This window comes from Carettochelys insculpta, chromosome 11, assembly GCF_033958435.1.
Source record: "Carettochelys insculpta isolate YL-2023 chromosome 11, ASM3395843v1, whole genome shotgun sequence".
Taxonomy (NCBI): Eukaryota; Metazoa; Chordata; order Testudines; family Carettochelyidae; genus Carettochelys; species Carettochelys insculpta.
In genome coordinates, this window is record NC_134147.1 from 48552140 (window position 1) to 48576467 (window position 24328).

Genomic DNA, 24328 nt, shown 5'->3' on the forward strand with positions numbered 1-24328 from the left:
AGGGCACTTGCAGGAGACATAGCATTTAACGTCCATCGTGTCTTTAAGAGCAGTATCTTGGCATTGGGAACAGATGAACAGATTACTGAATGGATCCCACTTGCTGACAAACACTACATTATAGGAACCTATGCTCAAACTGAACTGGGACATGGTAAGTCCACAGAGAAAATGTAGCATTTCCTTACCAAAAAAAAAGCACTGGGCCAGATGGTCAGTGGATGTTAATTGGTTCAGTCTCAGAAATATAATATTAGGATATGGCCAAAGATTGTCCCAAAGGGTGCCTCATGTTGTAAACAATTGGCTGCTCCCCACCCCAAAAAAAAAAATTCAGAGACTCGAATTTAGTGGTTGGTAAGCTGTTTATCTGCAATGTGCATGAGGGTCCCAAAGAAAGAAGAAAAAAATGTCTCTTGCTTTCGAGGTGGAAGATAAAAAATAAGTGCCAAACTTTAACTCAAGGAAAAACTATAGTATAAAAAGACTCCAGCAGCCAACAGGTTGGGCCCAGCCTTAAACAGCCAATGGAGAGAGCTGCAAGAGCAGGCACTCAATGCACAATCAATAGTAGATCCTTCTCTGAGAGGAAGGGGGTTGGCAGGAAGGGAGAGGTGTTGATCTACTACCGCTCCAGTGTTACTTTTCGGCACTGGGGCCTTGAGGATGGGATGTTTGTCTTTCCGATGATGTTTCAGATATACTGAGAGATGATATCCATTTGTCTCTGTGAAGGGACATTTCTTCGTGGTTTGGAGACAACAGCGACTTTTGACATTTCAACTCAGGAATTTATACTGAATACACCAAAGATCTCTGCAATGAAGTGGTGGCCTGGAGACTGTAAGTCCCAAACTCGCACTTATACTCTGCTGTTCCTAGTCCGCCTCATTCCCTGAATTTGCCCCTCCATTCCCTGACCTGTCTGAGTGGGTGGGTGTCAAGGCTGCCTGTGCTTACCCCCTCATACATATTATGATTACATTTGAAAACCAAGCTCTGCGGCTGGCTGAACCAGGGTTGTGAATATTTATTCCTATATTTAAAAGTCACAGGGGATCATTATGATCATCTGGACTGACCTAGATCCTGCATTGCCCAGCCACTCCTGGTAGGCAGGGAATCATTCTTCTGTACTCCAAAGCTATTAAGCCTATACTACAAAATAAAGTTGAATGTATTGAAGTTAACCTTTTACTGCTAGATTTTATAAAGTCAAAGATGAGTGTCTGCAAATGTCCAGAAAGTTGATACAGTGGGTCTCCATTGCCTTAGCTAGGTTTGACTCTATCACCAATGCATTGTGGATACCTAGCCCAGAGTGCCAGCAGCCTCATGGCTTTCTGGGTTTTTGTGCCAGTGTGTTATAGGAAAAATGTGCTGCAAGTGCTTGTGGGTGTCTGATGATATCACAGAGTGCAGTGCCCCCACTTCAACCAGCCGCCTTTGTTTTCCAAACAGCCCAAGGAATTTCATGCCATTTTTTGTGCCATTTTCCCAAAGCCTACCCCGACTCATGCCACTGCATGGTGCTAGCATGGATCCTGAGCAGCTTAGAGCCATCGCATTGTGTTATGGCTACTTCCCAAAGTGTCATGCAGTATTTTATTAGAGCCAGTGGGAGTATCAGGTGGATTTGGATGAGGATATTGAAGAACTGGAGAGCAGGAATACAGAGCTGCTGGCTGCCCTGGATGCATTGCATGCTGTGGAGCGTTGGTTCTTGAGACAGAAAGCCACTATGCATTGGTGGGATCTCATTGTTTTGGAGGTCTGAGATGAGCATCCAAGGCTACAGAACTTCCGCATGCACAAAGACACTTCCACAGAACTTTGATTTGCTGTACCCTGTCCTGAAGCACAGCAGTACCAGAATGACATATGCTTTGACAGTTCACAAGTGAGTGGCAATTGCTCTGTGGAAGTTTGCAGTGCCCAACAGCTACCAGTCAGTGAGAAATCAATTCAGAGTTGGCAGATATGCAGTGGGGGCCGCAGCGATTCAGCTAGCCAAGGCAGTCTGTGCCCGTCTGATGTGGAAGACCATGACTCTGGAAAACATGCAAGACATAGTGGACGGCTTTGCTGTGATGGGGTTTCCTAACTGCAGTGGGGTGATAGATGGAATGCATATCCCCCGCCTGGTCTCAGAGTACATAAACCGTAAGTGGTACTTCTCCATGGTGTTGCAGACATTGGAGAATCACAACGGTCTTTTCACCAACATCAGTGTGGGATGGTTGGGAAAGATGCATGAAGCGTACGTCTTTAGAAATTCAGGTCTACACAGAAAGCTCCAGAATCGGACTTTCTTCCAAGAGCAGAAAATCAAGATTAGCAAAGTGGAAATGTCCATAGTGATACGGGGCAACCTGTGCTCCCTTAGCTCATGAAACCATCAACAGCCACCTGGGACCGCAGCAAGGAGCACTTCAACTACAGGCTGAGCAAGTAGAGAAGGGCAATAGAATGTGCCTTTGGCCATTTAAAAGCTAGATACAGGTGTCTTTTGACTCGTTTGGACCTTGGCAAAGCCTGAATGCCCCCGTGGTGCCACATGTGGTATTCTCAATAACATTTGCGAATCAAAGGGGGACATATCATGCCAGCTCAGGTTGCAGAGACAGATGCCCTGGGCAGTGCTTATGCACAGCTGGACACAAGGGCATTCAGAAATGCATGTGCAGAAGCAACGAAAATCAGGGAGGCTTTTTAAAATAAACTTCATGAATGAGCAGACAGCCACGTGAATCTGCCCCCCAATGATGAGTGCTCTACCATTATGAAAGTAGCTCCAGCTGCACTCCACCCCATGTGAACGAATAAATGACACTATGGTTTTCACAAAAACATTCTTTTTATTTATGGGGGTTGTGTTGAGTGGAATGTGAGCCTATTGCAGTGTTGAAAGGCCCTGGGGGTGGACTGCAAGACGGTCTGTGCCCTCCCCCCTACATTTGAGGGCCCTGATTGTGGGGGTGTTGGGCAATATCAAGGAGATGTTGGGCAAGAGGGTGAGGAGGCTGCATAACTGAGTCCTGTGGTGGGTGTCCCTCTGCAGTTCCACCGTGGACCTCAGGGTGTCACTTTGCTCTTTGACAGCCATCAGGAGCTCTGTTGAGTCCTTGTTCCTGTACTGGAGCAGGTCACCACTGCTGGGTCCACTTTCTGTCAGCAGCCACTTGGGCTGACTCCTTCACTGCCTTTTCAAGCTGCTGCAGGATGAGGTCCTGTTTGGATCTTTTCCTGTGGCACATCACAGAAACTTCCCCCACCACCCACCCCACTCACACTACCTGTTGAAGGCTATTGACGTCAAAATGTTGATACAGTTTTTAAATGTGACGCAATGCACTGACTCCTAAAATGAATGGGTCGCTTTGTGACAATCACTGCAACTTTGGTTTTCCAAGGCCACTTTTGGCTTCTTAAAGGTAACAGTGAATCAACCTCTGCAGAATGGAAGCTGTTCATTATCCAGACTATTTCATTGTGGACATAGTAAGATCCTGGCAGCTTAATGATGGCACAGGTAGGGAGTGGGGGTTTGAAACAAAGCCCTGTAAAATGTAAAGCACAGAAAAAAAGTGTTCTTGGTGGCTCCTCATAAATCCTGAGCAGGGAAAGAGCCATTTAAAGCAGCAGCACAGCTGGGAAACCGCATGGTGGTAGGGAGGAGTCATGCCTGCTGGCCACATAGCAGGGCATGTCATCCTGTAAAATATAAAGCGCCAGATACTCTTGGTAGCTTCTCAAACCCTTCACAGTTGTGTGGTTGCAGTAGGGGTGTGTGTGTGCGCGTGCACCAGGGAGCTCTCCAGTAGTGTGGAGGGAGAGGAGAGGGCCAGGAGAGCCCACCAGCTGCACAGAGGCAGGAGATGGAGATCTCGCCAGCCATGTGGTGCAGCAGGGCAGCCCTGGGAAATTTAAATGGCCAGAGAGTAGTGCGATAATCTTGAGGGGGGACAAACTTTAATGAAACTTCACGTGCTTCTTCTAAGTTGCCAAAAGAGACATCAACCTCCTAAGAATAAAAGTGAAAAAGAAAATATGCTCATACTATGTGAGCACAGGGCTGAACAATTTGCCAGAATGCTGTGTGGTGCTATCACGCCAAATTACATATTGGTTGCCTGGTGTGACAAGATGTGGTATCGTGGAAGCTGGAATAAATCGGGCTTCTCCAAAACCTCGTGCAAAATATAAAGAGTACCTGGCTGAAACCTTTATGGAGAGTTCCAAGAATAAGCAGCGCTCCATCGCTAGAAATATTAACAAGATATTTTAAGGGGCATATGTCCACTGCACTTAACCTGCAGGTAGCAGTTTAAAAAAAATGTGTTCAACGGAAGAAAGCCTATACCCCAGCCCAGGCAGAACCTGCTTGTAGCAGTTTAAAAAAATATGTATACTCACCAGAAGAGCGCTCTCGGGCCCAGTACTGCTGAACCCCAAAGCATCAGGTGCCAATGGGGGAACTGGATCAAGGGTGACCAAGAGCTCCTCTTCATCAGTCTCCACCTCCTCCTTGCCCTCTCAGTTTTCACCAGAAACCTGAGGATGGTCTCCTGAGTCCATGCTACCCTCGAGGAACATGTTTGGGTCCCTCCCAAGAATGCTGTTGTAATAGCAGTGTGTTTTGGGAAATGTCCCAGATTGACTATTGGCCTCTCTCACCTTCTGTTAATTCTGCCTGAGCTCCTTGATTTTGACCTGGTATTGCTGAGTGTCCCTGGGATACCCTTTCTCCATCATGCCCTGAGTAATCTTCTCATAGATGCTTGCATTTCTTTGCTGATTCGGTCTGCTCAGCAGAGATTCATCACCCCACACAGAAATAAGATCCAGGATCTTGTTATGGCTCCATGCTGGAGCTCTTTTGCAATCCTGAGAAGTCAGATCAGAATTAGAAGCCTGAGAACTCCTGATGGCTATATGCGATGGTTCCTGAGGTGTGCTGTCCACAGTGGTCAGAGAGAAAATGAACTCAAATTCCCAAGCTTCCTTTTACATACTTCCTGCACACCTGGAGAGCAGCAGAGGTGAAAGTGGGCAGAACAGATGCCTGTGGGGCATTGTGGGATACTTGTGGGGCCAATAAAATCAATTTAAAGTAACACTGTTTCCACACTAGCTTTAATTCAACCTTTTAAATTTGAACTTGGCATTACATCATATCAGAGGGTGGGGCAAGAAAGTCAACTTTAGCACCCCTTAAAATCGACCTAATGGCATTTGCAGTGAAGACAGTCACGTTGTAAAATCAAGTTAGTGCCTTAAAATTGACTTTATGGTGTAGTATAGAGCTAGCTCAGGTGACACTCCTGAGCCCAAAGTCTTGTGGCTGAACTACAGTGGATCTCAGAATGGCTTCCAGCCTCAGTTGGAAGACCTCAAGTGGCACTGAATGTATCATCCCCTTTAGGTAGCTGTTCCACAGGACAGCTCTCCCCTACAGTTAAACATTCCACCCAATCACCAATTAAAAATGTCTTGCTTCAGCTTCCAGCAACTCGATCTTGTTGTACCTTTGGGCAAGTCTGCACCGCTAGGGAAAATTGCAGCCTATGTAGACGCACCTCAGATAGCTTTAATCAAGCACAGCTGGATACCAGGACAGTGAACCTGCAGTAATGTGGGCTGCAGCATGGGCAGGTCAGTCCCACCTAAGATTCTGGGCACTAGCTCAGTTGCCTACTCCCCAGTATCATAGTTTTGCTGCTGTTGGTATTCTCGCTAGCTCAAGCGATGCTAACGTGGGTTTACCTACACGTGCTGCAGGCATACCCCAACGATTAGTGTGCACATGCAGACCCTGTTTGTGCAGTAGCATATGGTGATCATTCAGTGTTTAAGGTGCTGGCAAGAGCTCTGTTTTAATCTGTGTCCAGTTCCAATGCACTGTGTTTAACAGCAGCTTCACCAAACCCCAACCAGCGTCTGTCTGGGACGCACAGCCATTATAGCCAACACTCCTCAGTACTACAAGTGTCAGATGTCTTTTTCCTGCCTAGGCAGCCACAGAGCATAATGAAGCCTGCAGTCAGTTTGCTGGAAGTAGGTGGCAGGCTTTTTCAAAGTACCTTAGAGATTAGAAACCTGGGAAAGGACCAGCTTTGACCCCTCAGTCAATCACAGAGAAGAAAGGAACCAGGAGATCAGAGCATTCAGGTCCTGTGCTTGTTTCCTGCAACACTGGCATAATTCACAGAATCCCCTCTGTAAGGCATTGCCAGGCCAAATTCACTAATATCTGGGACGCTACAGAAGTGCAGAGTCTCAACACCAGTGCTCCCAAGCCCATGTCCCAGGTTTGCCCTGAGCATACAGATGGAGAGAGCATTCCACAGAACTGCAGACCCCAACACCATTACTACACATCTACGCAGCACATCAGTAGCATTTCACATTTGCTAGGATTGTAGGAACATTAACTATTTACACAGGTGCGTTGTGCTCCTTTCAGAGGGAAAGTGAGTTGCCTGAGATATAGAAAATGAACAGTGTGAGGAGAACTACTCAGACTTCTAGCTCCAAAGGTCCCTGTGTAACCCACACAGCTGTGTGTGGTTAACTGTCCCATGGAGTATCTCGACCAGTTCACAGAGAAAAAAAAAAAAGTGTCCCTCTGTAGCCTAAACTGAGAGCCAGCTGGCCTTTAGCTAAAGCTGCAGAGGCACACGCACTAAGCTCCTGAGGGCAGTTACACCCTGAGATGCTGTGGAGACACCTGCTTATTCCACTAGATCACATTTTCCTCAAGGAAACGTTCACTAGTGACTACTCCTGTGTTCCATGGAACAGAACCTGGGTGTACCTCATTTAACTATAAAACCATTTATTGCACCTAATCTCAGAGAGACCTGCTATGCTTTTCCCCTCTAGTGGGCAGATCAGCAACCCATGCTGTCGTTTTTGCCCAGCTGTATATTAAAGGAAAGTGCTATGGCTTGCATCCCTTCATACTGCAGATCCGCAGCCTTCGTGACCACTCACCTGCACCAGGTAAGTTACTCCAGACCCTGCAGTGAGTGATTCTTCAGTTTCCTGGTGTAGTTCACTCACCAAATATTTTCTAAATACTGAGCCTGAATTTTTTATAATTCTATATAGACACCTGATAATTGTCTCACTATAAGAACAAGTACTAGCAAAGAGTCCTGAATTTTCAGGGCAGGGCACAACAGATGCTTACAAGCGTGAAACGTCAGCCATACATAGATACAATGACCAAAAACACTTCAACTGAAGAATTCTTGATGATAACCTTTGGCAGCTCCTGCCTAAAGCTGCTTTCCACTGTGACATGTCAAGACCCGTAATTGTGCTGCTGCATCCATTTAATGTTTAAACCCTGTTCCCCAGGCAGCACTCACAAGTAGCTAGATGGGTAAGGCGGACAGAACACCCTTTTGGACTCAAGTAGCTCCCTCACCCCATGGGAAAAGCTTTCTCCAAAGGAAGGGTTGGGAAGTTGAATTTTACCCCGTGCTAGATCTACAAGTCTATTGAAGTGTTAAGGAAAGTCACTTTCCAAAGGAAGTAAACAGGATCCTTTTTCCTATTCCCTAGGGGTTACCGTAGGAGACATTGGTCCCAAAATGAATTTTGAACACATTGACAATGGCTATCTCATGTTGCAGAATGTGACTGTTCCTAGAGAAAACATGCTGAGCAGATTCTCTCAGGTATGTGATGCCTTAAATTACAAACGCCTCAAGAAGAGTCCTGAAACATCTAGATTTATGTCAAATATTTTCCTGATTTATGCACAATTTCAGTTGCAATCACAGGGAATTACAGGGCAGGAATGAAGTTACTTTTATCTTAAATGTTCTCTGTACAGCACAAGTCACATGTTAGAAGTGAAGCCCCTAAACATTTCTCCGCATGACTCCTTTTTCAATGCACTGCTTGCCTGAGCCCAAGACAGCACGAAGGGGGAAAAACAGCTCCTCCCTGCAATGTAATCTTGCACACACAGGGTGCTATGTTGCTTTACAAAATGGTGTAATTTGCACAGTGCGACCTCCCATACTTATGGCTGTGTGTGAAATCATACTGCACCCTACTTGCACCATGACTTCACAGGCATGGTGTGTAAGAGGGTGTGTCATACAAAGAACCTCATGTTGTAAAATCACATTCTCTGCACAAGCAGGATTCCTACAACCTCTTCTGCTAATGGAGTGACCCCAGTTGGGGTTGCAACTCCCAGTTAACTGCTGAGATAAGGATAGAGATGCAGGCAAAATGTATCAGAAGCAACAGAAGAAAGTGTGTGCATCATAAAAGGGGGACTTTATTCCTTATGTACTGAAATATTTAGCTCTGTCAAAACAAAAAAGCAGTCAAGTAGCACTGTAAAGACTAACAAAATAATTTATTAGGTGATGAGCTTTTGTGGGACAGACCCACTTCTTCAGACCATAGCCATACCAGAACAGACTCAATATTTAAGACAGAGAACCAAAAACAGTAATCAAAGATTTTATTTCTCCTGGTGGGTAATTCAAGTTTATGATCTCTACCAAATATTCGTAAACTTGAATTACCCACCAAGAGAAGTAAAAAAAACAAAATCGACAGGGCCAAATGAATACCCAGAGACCAGCTACTCCAAGATAGGCCCAAAAAAGCCAAGAACAGAACACCACTGGTCATCACCTACAGGCCCAACTCAAACCACTGCAACGAATTATTAAAGGCCTACAGCCTATCCTTAAACAGGATGCCACACTCCAGAAGGCCCTAGGTGATATGCCTGTTCTCTTCTACAGACAACCTCCCAACCTTACGAGGATTCTAGCCAATAGCCACAGTCTATACCCCAGGAATACCAGTCCTGGGACTTTTCCTTGCAATAAAGCCCGCTGCCAACTTTGTCCACATATCTATTCTGGTGATATCATCACTAGACCTAACCAGGTTATTCACAGAATCATGGGCATCATATATGCCATCATGTGCCAACAATGCCCAGATGCTTTGCATATTGGACAGACCTCAAACTCTCTCAAAGAGTTAATGGGCATAAAACAGACATCAAAACATTCCTGATCCACAAACCAGTCTACATTTTTAATGGAGTGGGACATTTTGTTAGTGACTTAGGACACAGGGATCAAATAATTTGCTTAAAAAAGTGAACAAAACAAGAGAAAAACTATACCAGTTGCAGCACAGGGATCCTGCCTGGGATTTAGCTTAAAAGTTACGGGGGGGGGGGGGGGGGGGGGGGGCGGAAATCAAGTCATTAACCAAAGCAACTAAAAACAAAAAACAGGATAGTCCACACAAAATTAAAAACAACCATAACCTGATCTACACATTTCCCTTCTACTTACATATCTTTGGCTGATTTTGAGATGGTTAGGATATTTACTGGATTCATTCCAACTGCTTGAGAGTAATCCTCTCTCTCTCTTCCTTCTGCATCAGCCAGGCAGGCAAAGACCCCTCAAACTGCAATTGAGCCCCTCTACCCTGCCGAGAGCCCTTTTAATGGCATTCATTCATGACGCTATTTCAAATTCCAGGTTCTACCAGATGGCACCTACATGAAACAAGGGTCAGATAAGATTAACTACTTGACTATGATCATGTCACGTGTCGGGATGCTTTCAAGTGAAGTTATACCCATACTGCTGCAGGCTTGCACAATTGCCATCAGATATTCAGTAGTTCGACGGCAGTCCAAGTTGAACCCTAGGTAATGACATTGATAAATAGAGGGAAAGGTATATTGTCACATTGTGCCCCCCTTCACTATTTTCTGCTTTTATTCCTGTCTCCCTTCACATGTGATCTCATCACCACTTTACCGGTTTATTAACCTGTCTCTTGAAGGAAATCAACATCTGCCAGCCAACATGCAGGAGACCCCATTCACAGTCATCATCTGAGTGAAGACCCAAGTTTCTGTATTTCAATAGCCAGGAAAGGTCACATTAATTCTCCCTGATTGTCCTCGCCTCGTGATTACATAACCCAGTAGTATCTTGACAAAACCCCAGTGGGGTAGGGAATTCTTCTTCTTTCCCATTCTATCAATGGGTGAGATATGAAACTTATTCCCTAATGAATGCAGAGTTGTTGTAGCCATGTCAGCCCCAAACCTGAAAAAGCTCCATGTAGCTTGAAACTGTTCTCTCTTTCACCAACAACTGTTCCAATAAAGCAGCAACGAAGGGTCCTGTGGCACCTTATAGACTAACAGAAAAGTTTAGAGCATGAGCTTTCGTGAGTTAACTCACTTCTTCAGATGCTGGTCCTGGAAATCTGCAAGGCCAGGTATAAATAGGCCAGAGCAAGGCTGGGGATAACGAGGTTAGCTCAAGTATCAGAGGGGTAGCCGTGTTAGTCTGGATCTGTAGAGCAACGAAGGGTCCTGTGACACCTTATAGACTAACAGAAAAGTTTAGAGCATGAGCTTTCGTGAGTTAACTCACGTCCAGCATCTGAAGAAGTGAGTTAACTCACGAAAGCTCATGCTCTAAACTTTTCTGTTAGTCTATAAGGTGCCACAGGACCCTTCGTTGAGGTTAGCTCAGTCAGGAAGGCTGAGTTGTATTGTCATCAGTAGATCTGGAGGTGTGAACTCCAAGAGAGGGGAAGCTGCTTTTGTATCTAGCCAGCCATTCACAGTCTTTGTTTAATCCTGAGCTGAGGGTATTGAATTTGCAGATGAATTGTAGCTCAGCAATTTCTCTTTGGAGTCTGGTCTTGAAATTTCTTTGCTGCAGGACAGCTACTTTTAAATCTGCTACTGTGTGTCCTGGGAGATTGAAGTGCTCTCCTATGGGTTTTTTGTATATTGCCATTTCTGATGTCTGATTTGTGTGCGTTTATTCTTTTACGTAGAGACTGTCCAGTTTGTCCAGTGTATATGGCAGAGGGGCATTGCTGGCACATGATGGCATAAATTACATTGGTAGATGTGCAGCTGAATGAACCCACAATGGTGTGGCTGATCCAGTTAGGTCCTGTAATGATGTTGCTGGTGTGTATATGTGGGCAGAGCTGGCAACGAGGTTTGTTGCATGGATGGGTCCCTGAGATAGAGTGACTGTGGTGCGGTGTATAGTTGCTTGTTAGGATTTGTTTTAGGTTGGCAGGTTGTCTGTGGGCAAGGACTGGTCTGCCTCCCAAGGCCTGTGAAAGTGTGGGATCATTGTCCAGGATGGGTTGTAGATCCCCGATGATGCGCTGTAGAGGTTTTAGCTGAGGACTGTAGGTGATGGCTAGTGGTGTTCTGTTGGTTTCTCTGTTGGGCTTGTCCTGTAGCAGGAGGCTTCGTGGCACACGTCTGGCTCTGTTGATTTGTTTTCTCACTTCCTCAGGTGGGTATTGCAGTCTCAAGAATGCTTGGTGCAGATCCTGTAGGTGTTTGTCTCTGTCGGAGGGGTTGGAACAAATGCGGTTATATCTAAGTGCTTGGCTGTAAACGATGGATCGTGTGGTGTGTCTGGGATGGAAGCTGGAGGCATGAAGGTAGGCGTAGCGGTCAGTGGGTTTACGGTACAGGGTGGTATTGATGTGTCCATTGTGTATAAGCACGGTAGTGTCAAGGAAGTGGATCTCCTGTGTAGATTGGTCCAGGCTGAGCTTGATGTTGGGGTGGAAGTTGTTGAAGTCCCGGGGGAGTTCCTCCAGAGTCTCCTTCCCATGGGTCCAGATGATGAAGATGTCGTCAATGTAGCGTAAATAGAGCCGGGGTGTTAGTGGACGAGAGTTGAGGAAGTGTTGTTCTAGGTCAGCCATGAAAATATTGGCATATTGAGGGGCCATGCGGGTACCCATAGCTGTGCCGCTGATTTGAAGGTATATATTGTCACCGAATCTGAAATAGTTGTGTGTGAGTATAAAGTTGCAGAGCTCAGCCGCCAGATGTGCTGTAGCATCATCAGCGATACTGTTCCGGACAGCATTTATTCCATCTTCGTTGCTGCTACAGATCCGGACTAACACAGCTACCCCTCTGATACTGTTCCAATAAAATGTACTACTATCCACCTTGTCCCTGGTGAGTAGTTACATGGTACAGTGTAGAATTTTTGCTAGCATTAAGTCTCTGGACAAAAGCCATAGTCATTGCCCAACTGACAGTGAAAAATAAAGTGAAAATATGGACGTGATGTGCGACCCATCACTTCCCCTTCAGGGCTGGGGGGGCTCCACGTTTGGGCGTTGGCTCAGGGTTGGGTATAGTAAGGAGTATAGGTCCTGGGCTGGGGGTGTGGGCTTTGGGATACAAGAGGGTGCTCAGGGCCAGGGAGGGCTCAAGGAGCAGGAGAGACTTGTAGGTCTGGCTTGCCTAGGTGGCTCTTTCTGGGGATGGTGAAGAGGGGCCCCTTTCCCTGGCAGTTCAGTGCTGGGGTCTGTGGGAAGGGATGCCCCCTCCCAGCAGCTAACACCACTAGGCATTCTGTAAGTGTCTCTGTGTAATGAAGTCAGCGTTCCTAGGGCTTTTCCACTTCTTTGCTTTCCTTAGCAGAAGAGGAAATTTTGCTGAAGTATCTTTACCTTCTCTGCTTTCATTGCAGAAATCACTGGCAGAAGGTGGTGAGTTTGTGAGCTGCTTGCAAAGCAGAGGATCCTGCTTTCAAAGCAGAAATACTTTAGGCTTCTTAGATTACCAGAACATTTCAAGCTGAATTAATTGCTGAATTATTGCTGTACACAGTTTTCCATACCTTATCATCATAAATCATCTTCTTACAGGGACCCAGAGGCAAAAATCCTAGACTACCAAACTCAGCAACAGAAGTTACTACCTCTACTAGCAACAGCCTATGCCTTGCATTTTATGGTTGCTTACATGAACAAATTCTACAACAAAGGATACACAGAGATCAAACAGGGAAATTTTGATTCACTACCTGAGGTAATTTGCAACAAAAATAATAAAACATCGTGACTATTTGCACATACAATGCTTTTTAATTCCTAGGGCTACGTCTACACTAGCCCCAAACTTCGAAATGGCCATACAAATGGCCATTTCGAAGTTTACTAATGAAGCGCTGAAATGCATATTCAGCGCTTCATTAGCATGCAGGCGGCCACGGCACTTCGAAATTGACGCGGCTCGCTGCCACGCGGCTGGTCCCGATGGGGCTCCTTTTCTAAAGGACCCCGCCTACTTCAAAGTCCCCTTATTCCCATGAGCTGATGGGAATAAGGAGACTTCGAAATTGATGCGGCTCGCCGCCACGCGGCTCATCCCAACGGGGCTCCTTTTCTAAAGGACCCCACCTACTTCGAAGTCCCCTTATTCCCATCAGCTCATGGGAATAAGGGGACTTTGAAGTAGGCGGGGTCCTTTCGAAAAGGAGCCCCATCGGGACGAGCCGCATCAATTTCAAAGTGTCGCGGCTGCCCGCATGCTAATGAAGTGCTGAATATGCATTTCAGCGCTTCATTAGTAAACTTCGAAATGGCCATTTGCATGGCCATTTCGAAGTTTGGGGCTAGTGTAGACATGGCCTAGGTCTCACAAATAATGTACAAAGTACCCTCTAGACAGGTGGGAAACAAGCACTAGGATGTTACATAATTCGCCCAAAACCCACAGCAAAATAGCTGAGTTTCCAGATCTGAACTGTAATCTGCATGCTAAGGAGACAGGGTTTGAAAGCTTTTGTTAGCTTGAGAAAACATTGCTTCAATAGTTGTTAGCTCAAAATGACTCCAAAAGATTCACTTCAGACTTTTCACAAACAGAAAAAAATTCACTTCTGGGCCAAGGAAGTGGAGAAAACCAGTGAGTGCCGTAAATTGGGCTTCGAATGAAGGTGCCGTCTAAAACCAGATGGCCAAATCTATTTGAGGTCAGACTAGGTCAGGAGTGTCCAACCTTTTTTCATTCATTGGGGGCTACACAGCAATTGTTTACATGTTCCAGCGGTCAAACACAAAAATAGCCCCAAACCACCACTACCACCTCCCTGCTTCCAGGCTTAAACCCCTTGCAGTCCCAAACTGCCCCCCACTTACACCCAGGCTAAACCTCCGCTCACAGACTCAAACCTGCGCCCCACCCCCCCCGACAAATTCAGGATTCATTTACCAGAAGCTGCCCATGCTGCATGCTGGGCCAGCTCCTCTTCATTGCAGCTGCACAAGCTCTCCCCAGACCCTGTACTCCCCCCATGAATATTGCAGCAGGGACAGCTCCCAGTGCCCTGCTGCGCTGAAGGACTAGGACTCAATTTAATTGGTTTAATGGCTGGATCCCTTCTGCTGGCCGTTAAGCCAATTAAACTGAGTTCTACTTAAGTGTTTCTTAGCCTTTTTTACAAAGTACCCCTTTTTAAAAAAAAAAAAAATTGTACGTACCCCCAATACTCAGACATGCAAAATCCTCCCTCCCCTCTTCCAGTGGCAGACAGCCCCAGCCCTCAGCTTTAACCCAATTCCCCCATCCCCTCCAGAGCCAGCCTTCTGCTCCCCTGTTACAATCCAATGCCTGTGACTCACTGAAGCTGCCACCACCAGTGCCATTGCCATGCACTTCTCTCTCCAAGCACTGGGGAGGGACGCATGCATACAGCAGTGCACATTGCTCACAGCTGTATGCAGCTTCAGTGCATGTACTCCCTGCCGCTTCTCTCTGCCCCTGCTGCACTGTACAGGAGCCAGAGGAGGAGTCAGGTGGCAGAGGCGGGAGCCGCAAATGGCTCCTTGAAGAGGAGCTGCCCACGTGCCTTTTAAAAATGGCACCGCTGCCAGCTCCGTGGGCCAGTTAAAAAGGCTTCACGAGCCAGATTCTGGCCTGCAAGCCACGTGTTGGACACCCCTGGACTCGATGATCACACTTGTCCCTTCTGGGCTTCAACCAAATGAGCTTGTTCATGTGGCCCTATTGTTTGGGCCATGGAATGTGAAGTGCAGAGTGCACGAGTATAGTACCGTAAGTCAGGAAAGTGGGAGGAATGGGTTGTGAAGAGGCAGGGCAGGGGCAGGAAGAGGCGAGCTGGAGCATGGTTTGTGGGTGAACACCCCCAGAGAAATGAGAGCCTGTGACTCCCATGTAGCATGACCTAAAGTGTACTTAGTTTGCATTAATACACTCCAGGTTAACTCAGCCTAGCTACCTTTGTGCTCATGCCCACAGCATCCACGCAGGGCTGGAATGCTGCACATCCCGTGCCCATAGGCCAAACGGCAGGGCCAGGTAGACAGCCTAGAAGTCACCTGGCAGCCGAGTTTGTAAGAAGTGCACGTGGTGCGAGCATGTGCACGTTTGCAAGAATGCAAATGGACAAAAATTGGACCTCTGGGTTTGCACATGCAGCCAGAGGACTGACACTAGAGGAGTCGGATTTGTCAGAGCACATTGAGATTTAACTTTTGGTAAACTTTTAGTGGCCTTCATTGCAGAAATGCTACAAAACTCCTTTACTGTTAATTTCTCTGCTTTATACAGCTTCATGCACTTACTTCAGGCCAGAAAGCCTTCGCTACAGATTGCTGCACGGCAGGAGTGGAGGTCTGCCTCAGGGCCTGTGGAGGACACGGGTACTCTGCGCTGAGTGCACTTCCTTTTTTGTACACAAAAGTAATGGCTTCTTGTATTTATGAAGGGGAGAATACAGTGCTGTTCCTGCAGACTGCCAGGTAACTGTTCTGCCTTGTTCGGGGAACAGCCTGCCTCCTAGTCCCCTCCCTCTCTGCAGCGTCTTCTCCAAAGCACTTAAGGGCCTCAGCAGCTTTCATGCAATGTGTGTCCTGAGCAAACCCAGTTCACAAGCTGTTCAGGTTTTGCTCCCACAAGCAGGGAAGGAGGTTGAACAGTTTCAGACAGTCCCTAGAGCTTGAGGTGCTGAGATTCCATGATGAGGGTTTGGAAACAGATTGGACACATGCCTACCTCATGATCCTGCCATCTGGAGGCAAAGTGAAAACAGGAAAAGAGATTTCAATGGAATGCGTTGCCTTTCAAGGTGATTTTAAATTAAGTTTAAATTCTGAGATGGTAAACTTCATCCACTTAGACCAGGACACGGCCTACTCAGAAATGTTGTTTTCCCTTGGATATGTTGTGTATTAATTATCTGTAAGGGATGACACACAGTAAAGATGCAGTGCTAACATCTAATTAGAATGCCAAAAACATGCACTCTGCTAAATGGGAAAAATCTAGACCACTTTCTCAGAGAGAGCCATACCACACCTCCACCACGCCCCCTACCCCTGCATGCCCCCGCTGCATCTGTTGGCAGTACCAGCAGCACTGCCACAGAGATGACCTCTATACTTTAGCCCAGTACTCCAGGAGATGGTCTGTCCAAGTGAGGGCTGAGTCACATCAGTAGGACTTGATGGTGAAGCTCCCCCTGCTGCTGTCTGACCGCAAAAAGAGAGATTCAGTATTTGGGGCTCCCATGCCTGCGTGTTCCATGCTCATGCATAGGGATTTTTTTTTAAGGGGATAAATGCACCACACACAAATTGGCTTTAATGTCCCAAGTTCTGTGGCTCATGCAACTTTGAAGATAATATCTAATTATCACAGAGATGGAATCATGCTAATAGTGATAGCAATATCAGAACTCAGCATTTATCAGAGCACAGCCATTAGCCAGACCGTGTGGAAAGCCAGGCTCCTCACACGAAGATACTGCAAACACCACACAAAATGCCGTAACTGTATGGTGGATTTTAGACTTTTGATGGTACACAATAACTCTGCTCTTCCCTCACCGTACAGAGACTCGTGACACATTGCAATACCTTGCATAGAACAAACTGATTCAGTGCAGCCTATTGCTATGTTTAAAGAAAAGGTTGCTTAAAGATGTACCTCCTAAAAGAAAAACTGAAAAGTCAGCTTGGATTTGATGTACACCGGGTAAGAGACTCACAAAGCCATGCTCTGTGCATCACCAAGGCAGAGTGCTTAGCTTGTCATGGAGCGGAGAGCAGCTTCAATTAGTAAGCAGTGGAAGGGAGCCATTGCTTAACATGTGTGGGGCCTGTCCAGCCCTGCTTGGTTAGCTGGGTGTCAAATGGGATGCAGTCAGGGTGGGGATACACAAGAGCTTGGTGACAGAAATTGAGGAACCCCTTTCCCCACCTCATATCAGAGAAGAAAGGGTCCTACAGTAACTCATCAAGTTTCCAAACCATGACCTGATATGTATCCATATACATTTCCCAGTGGCAGCTGGCTTTAGCTAAGACAGTCTCGGATCTCCTCAACAGAGGTCATGTTGAAGACATGCTGCAGTTGTGGAAAGATACCAAGATAAGAACCCATTCTGTTACCTTATCATCAGGTTTCTGGTAAAGTGCCTTGCAGCAGTTCGCTCTGGCCAGCCTATCCCTCCATCTGTTGCCTATTTGTCTTCAGTGGACCCTGGAAAGTGTTGGGCGATGACCAAGATGGACTTTCTCAAACCAGACATTTATGCAGAGGCCTATCAGCACAGAGCAGCCAGGTCAGTAAAGAGGGGCTGGAGGAGAAGCTTCTTCAAGTTTAACGATCAAGTCGGCCTGGAGTTAAATCCTTCCTCACAAAACAAGAAAGCCACCAAAATCAGCTTCTTATCTTAAAAAAAAAAGGAGGTGGTTAGTTTAAATTTAGCAAAAAAAAAAAACAAAAACCAAAAAACCACACACACCTGTGTCCGGCCATTCGTGCCAAAATGAAGATTCTGCTCCTTTCTTATGGTACCCTTCTGAGTCAATTTTTACTGCTCCAGATCCTAGCATTTTAAAGCCAAAAGCAGTATGTAACAGCTAGCATATTCCGAACAGGGCTGCCATCCTGAGAGAGGTTGCTGGATAGTTTAACACTGTGCCATTCTGAACACTGCCAAGACAAATAAAACACCAGAGGCTTTTTCAAACCGTCTGCACAGCCCTAGCACATTGGGGCTCCAGTTTAGATTCTAACTGCTGAGTACTACCGCAAATAGCAGATGAGTAGTAACGATATACGTCCTCACGTATAAGTTATAACAGTTACAGAGAGTGACATCACTGGTCTCTGGAAACCATGTAGACCCAGCAAACCAAATACTGTCTGAGTACACCAATGCAAATGCGGAGTGCCTTGCCTGAAATCACTGTAGATTTACATGGCAGTGTCTTTGAACAATATCTATCCCCTGGTATGGAAGGCAGCGGCATCTGAGACAGTTATGAATATTTGGCACTCATTTTCTTTAATTCCATTGTTCTCTCTCACTCGCCTCCTTCCCAAGCTAAAGACAATTCACATGGCTCCCAGCTAAACAGAGATGGAAGCTGCTGTGGGTGGAGGTCCTGTAGTGGAAGAGTTGCCTGAGTGCTTCTCTCTGACTTGTGGTTAGATGTCTTTCAGTTCTCATGACCAATGCTCTCTGCTTTCCGAGCATGTGAAATTCATTTACAATATTCACTTCAGAGCTGCCTTTTTGAGACTGTGGGTACGTACAGTGGTGCATACAGTCTGTGTTTATAGACACATACAACAGAGGTGATTTTCTTCCCAGGCTCCTTAGAAATGCAGCAGCCAAACTCCAGGCTTTGGTTCAGTCAGGCACTGCAGAATATGAAGCGTGGAACAAGTGCACAGTACAGCTTCTACAGGCTGCGAAGGTTAGTAAAAATGCAGTGATTCAGTGTTCATTAGGCCTGCAGGTATAGCTAACAGACAACAGGAACCCACTGTCAGTTCAAACAGATTTAGTAATGTTCCTAATTATTTATCATTCCTCTGACAGAAGCACCTATTCTATTGTATTCTGCTCCAAGCAGGCTTATACCTAGAGCTCCTCGGAGTGATCAAGGCCCTGTCATGCTAGGTACTGTACAAACACTGAATGAGAGATAACTTCCTGTCCCAGCAGTGTTACACATGAGAAAACAAGGGACAGGCAGGGAAACACAGTCATAGAGCTTAAGTTTAAGTGACTCACCCATGGTCACACAGCAGCCAGTAGCAGAGGAACTGACACCCACTTCCATTCTTCTGTACCAGAATGCATCATCACAAATCACCATTTAACTGAACTGCCACTGAAAACAGTCATTCACTTCCTTTTCAGTGCTAGAATCAAAAGGTTGTAGGGTCACTGAACCATATTTACCCCAACGTAAGTCTGTTAAAGTCTCAGAGTAACATCCAGGGTGAATTAGCCCTATTATTTTCTTTTAGCTTTAAAAACGCATTTCTGCTCCTTCTACAAAATAGGAAGTGGTAAGTCTGAAACTTCAATTTCCACCCTTACAGAAAACAAAGGAATAAATAAGATCACATGGAGCACAGGGTATATGCTGATGGGGCAGTATATCCTGATGAAGCTGAGAGATTTCAGGCAGGCAAAATGTATATTCTTCACACTGAAATTTGCCCAAGACACAAGGTAACCCCCTCTACACTTCAGCTATATAATGGAGCACAACTGGGGAAACGTTAGAGAACCTGCACTCAAAGAGAAATGAACATGTGAGAAGTCAGCATTTCACTGCATCTCTAGTGGGCAACAGATGAAAATAAGTGCTCTGCAAAATTTTAAACTTTGCTGCAACCACAATACAAAGTTATCCTGTTGTTCCCGTTTTATCCCAAGGAAAACATTTTTGAAAATAAAGGTCCATAGCTCCTTTGTTTTCTTAAAACATTTAAAATTAATTTCTGAAATGTGTGCTTGGACAGCCTCATGCAAAAGCTGAGCATACCAATCAAACTGGACAAAGTATAGATTCCTCACATGGGTAGTGTATAAAGGAAACTGACCATTCCAACTGCAGCAGCGTTGCTTAGATATTCCCTTTAACAGGAAGCTGCACCCACTGTGCTTCATCCAGCAAAGTTCAAAACTCTGCAAGTGCTTCCCATCAGCAAAATACTGCCCAGTGCCTTTGAAAACAAACAGAGACTGTACTTCTCATGCTGAATTGCACGTTCAAAAGAAATAGTACATTATGATCTTCCAGATAAATATATTGGCTCTCTAGTAGCATTACAGTCCAGTCAGGTGCCCAATCTGTGCTCTGCCACTTTCTGGTAAGTGGGAGAGCTGCAGGCAGCCTCAGTGGAAGAGTGTACTCAGCACAGGTAAGTCAGAAACAACACCCCATGCGCGCGTGCGCGCACGCATACACACACACATTTATTTTTAGGAATGAATGAAAAACTGGAATTTTCTTCTGGGAACAGAAGAAAACTTTTTTAGTTAGGAGTTTTCCCAAAAGTTTTCCAATACGGCAGTGAAATACAAGTTTTCATTTTGGAGCCTGCCCTCTCCTATCCCAGTCCCCAGAGACAGGGATCAGGGACAATAAAATATTTTCTTCCAGCCTTCTCTGTACACCAGTCTGGCTCCTGCACTCATTGACATCAGTAGCCAACCCCTGCCATGCCTCCCGCAGATGCCTATTCTATGGTCCATGATCTTGGTGGTGGGAAGGGAGGGAAAAACTGTTCTGTGAATCAGAGAACTGGGATGAAGGTTGGGAATACTCAACCAACTGTGGAATAGAAGTTCAGTCATGGTGAGAGACAGAATTTGACCAGGATTTGTAAATAAACAAAACGCTGATTGCATCAGGTATTTATCAGAGGGAAACACAGTAAGTAAAGGAGCTTGGCAGAACCAAAGTGAACATGAAGTGAAATGAGAGTTCTGGGCTGAATAGGTTGAGTGCTGCATGCTATTCCAGTGCAACATCTGCTGTCCAATGGATTTGTTTTCCTCTCTGTTCACATGTAATCAAAACAGCCAGCCTTGCCATGGTTCAGTGTGCTGGATTCCAGTGCATTTATGCCATTCCAGTGGCCTGAAATCATTACTGACAAGGTTTTGAATAAGGGCAGGCACAGTTTGTAAGCACTCCTTTAATTTTTATCAAGCAGTGGTAATTGTTACTGTTCTCCTCCCCGCCCCACACACACACCCACACCCCTTCTCTTCCATGCAAACATGGATCCATATGGCCCAACCTACCACAAAAAAGAGAATAAAAACTGGAAAAAAAAAAAAAAGGGGGGGGGCCAGTAAAAGGTTTTATGCCCTTTCCTGGACTGTTCACGTCATTCAGCATCACCCTTATCGCTAGAGACATCTGAGGGTGCATTCATAGCTGAATGTTAACTCTTTTCTAGGCTCACAGCCACTACATAGTTGTGAAAAACTTCATAGAGACAGTGGAGGAACTTAGAAATGAAGCTGAAATCCAGAAGATTGTGAAACACCTTTGTGACCTTTATGCTTTACATGGTATCTTCTCAAACATGGGAGATTTCCTGCATGATGGCTACACTTCTGGGGACCAAATGGACATGGTGACTGCATCCTACTTGGACCTACTCGCTGTCATTCGGTGAGCTACAGTAGAAAGAAAAAGTTATATAGCAGCTCCCTCCCTCCCACAGGGAGAAAATGATGTTCAGTAATAATGGTTAAGAATAGCTAAGCCTGAAGGGATGTCTGGTGGTCTAATATTTGTGCACAAGGCCTATGTAGAAGCTTTATTTTCATAGTTAAACAGATTAAAAGCCCCTGAGGTTTAAAAAACCCTAAAATTATCATGATTTCATAAATTGTCTGCCTTTAAATATCTTAATTTTTATAATTGAAATGTTACTACCAGTTAAAGACACAGTTTCAGGTACTTTGAACTCAGCATTTTAGTTTGAAAACAGCTGCTTGCAGGTAAGACACATAAAACAATCAAAGTCTCCTTGGTTTGAGATATTCCTCTGCAGAGATTGGATTGCGAACAATGTGACATTGGGCTACTGGATGAGATGCACAAAATAGAACAAAACAAAAATTAAAGAGACTACAGGTATCAGTGCAAAATGTAATTCATGGCCACAGTGGTTTAAAGTTAGATTTTAGAAATGATGTAATAATCTAAGAGGCTATTGCCAACACAAGCATGCACTTTTTAAGTACAGTTTTAACCTGACCGCAGCTTTAAATTATTCTATTTAGAAAAAAGCTATATTTAAATTAGGAAGTTAAATAGCAACCATGCAGAGTGACCTGTAGCTTTTAAACATCTAAGTAATACATGCTAACCCTCAAAATGAAATAACCCTTGACTCATTGAATACTTTCTGCTATTTTACAAGATTTCTTAGTTGGTGTCAAAGTCACGGTTGGTTAGAATCAGAAAAAGATTAAAAGTTTTCCAGCCATGACCTTTAAACAAAAAAAATTAACCTTGGAATAATTTCTCTGAAGCATGGTAGACTAATCCCTTACAATGTTTAAAAACCTGGTTTCACATAAGATTTATATTGATAATAGTATTCTAATGTAGCTATTTGGTTTCATTGAGACTTTAGACTAAGTTGCTGGCCCAGCGAGTTGACTGGGTTTTTGGACACAACAATAAGAATACACTCCACACAACTGGACTAAAAAATAGCACCAGAGACAGCATGCATTTTACTATAATTTTGAAACTAGGATTCAAAAGGTAGTAAATCTGAACTGCCTATTTCTATAGATATCGGAGGGGTAGCTGTGTTAGCCTGTACCCATAACAGGATGGAATGTAGATCCCTACATCGTCACCAGCATGGATGTAGGAGGCCCTTTACACCAATATCCCACATGAAGATGGACTTAACTGTTAGGAATGGTATCCCTGATGAGGCCGAGGCACAACTGGTGGTAGAGCTTTGTGACTTCTTCCTCACCTACAACTATTTCAGATTTGAGGACAATTTATACCTTCAAATCAGTGGCACTGCTATGGGCACCCATACGCACCCCCAGCATGCCAACATTTTTATGTCTGACCTGGAACAACACTTCCTCAGTTCTCATCCCCTAAAGCCCCTCCTCAACTTGTGCTACACCGATGACCTCTTCATCTGGACCCATGGAAAGGAGGCCCTGCAAGAGTTCCACTGCGATTTCACCAGTTTCTACCACACCATCAGCCTCAGCCTGGACCAGTCCACACAAGAGATCCACTTCCTGGACACTACAGCACAAAAGTGATGATCACGTAACCACCACCCTATATCAGAAATCCACAGACTGCTGTGCTCACCTACATGCCTCCAGTTTCCATCCAGGGCACACCACACAGTCCACTGTATACAGACGAGCACTAAGGTACAGTGACATTTGCTTCAATCGCTCACAAAGACAAGCACTTATAAAACCTTTACTGAGTTTTTCTAAAACTACAGTACCCACCTAATGAAGTGAAGAAACAGACTGGACAGAGCCAGATGTGTACCCAGAAACCACCTGCTACAAGACAGGCCCAACAAGGAAAAACAACAGAACACCACTGGCCATCACGTACAGTCCCCAGCTAAAACCTCTCCAGCACATCATCAGTGATCTAAAACTCAGCCTGGACAACAATCCCTCACTCACGGACCTCGGGAGGCAGGCCAGTCCTCACCTACAGACAGCCTGCCAATCTGAAGCAAATTCTTACCAGCAACTATAGACCACACCACAGTAACTCTACCTCAGGAACCAATCCCTGCAACAAACCTCAGTGCCAGCTCTGCCCACATACCTACACCAGCGACACCATCACAGGACCTAACCACATCAACCACCCCAACAGGGGCTCATTCACCTGCACATCTACTAATGTGATATATGCCAACATATGCCAGCAATGCCCCTCTGCCATTTACCCTGGCCGAACTGGACAGTCTCTACATAAAAGAGCATATGGACACATCAGATAATTGGACTGGTAACATACAAAATCTATAGGAGAACAGTTCGATCTCCCTGGACACTCAGTAACACATTTAAAAGTAGCCATCCTACAACAAAAAAAAGTCAAAATGGTCTCCAAAGAGAAACTGCAGAGCTGCAATTCATTTGCAAATTTGCCACCATCAATAAAGGATTGAACAGAGTCTGAGAGTGGCTGACCAACTACAAAAGCAGTTTCTCCTCTCTGGGTGTTCACACCTCCACATTAGCTGGTGGAAGTGGACCACATCCTCCCTGACTGAACTGACCTCATCAACTCCGGCCTCTCTCTTGATTGAGATTCCCTCCTTTTCACGACCCAGCATAATTAGACCTGCCTCTGGAACCTCCACTACATTGCATTTGACGAAGCAGGTCTTTGTCCATGAAAGCTCATGCTCCAAAACATCTGTTAGTTTCTAAGGTGCCACAGGACTTCCTGTTGTTTCTACAGGATAATGAAAAGATGCATGAAGTCAATACTTAGAATTAAAATGAAAACCACCAATGGTTTGAAAGGGATACCGACACTCCAGCTTTAGTATACGAGAACATCTCATTGGCAGGAGCTTGGAAGAAACTTCCCCTATGAGCAGGTTATTTCAGAACTATTTACGACAGTATTTCATGCAGCTGATACTGGCTATTGT

At 45.3% G+C, this 24328-nt stretch overlaps 1 protein-coding gene across 2 annotated transcripts in view; it reads left to right on the forward strand.

Annotated features, from left to right (window-relative positions):
* The window catches only part of ACOX2 (acyl-CoA oxidase 2), a 37721-nt gene that overhangs the window by 9989 nt on the left and 3404 nt on the right, over window positions 1-24328 (forward strand). Inside the window, exons 4-13 of one of the 2 annotated variants that reach the window (XM_075005299.1) lie at window positions 3-154; window positions 736-843; window positions 6886-7005; window positions 7573-7688; window positions 9540-9712; window positions 12724-12886; window positions 15431-15621; window positions 17283-17444; window positions 18483-18588; window positions 21098-21315. In XM_075005299.1, coding sequence (XP_074861400.1) covers window positions 3-154; window positions 736-843; window positions 6886-7005; window positions 7573-7688; window positions 9540-9712; window positions 12724-12886; window positions 15431-15621; window positions 17283-17444; window positions 18483-18588; window positions 21098-21315 — 1509 coding nt within the window. The remainder of the gene's footprint in view (window positions 1-2; window positions 155-735; window positions 844-6885; window positions 7006-7572; window positions 7689-9539; window positions 9713-12723; window positions 12887-15430; window positions 15622-17282; window positions 17445-18482; window positions 18589-21097; window positions 21316-24328) is intronic. The other variant, XM_075005300.1, reaches the window with a different exon arrangement.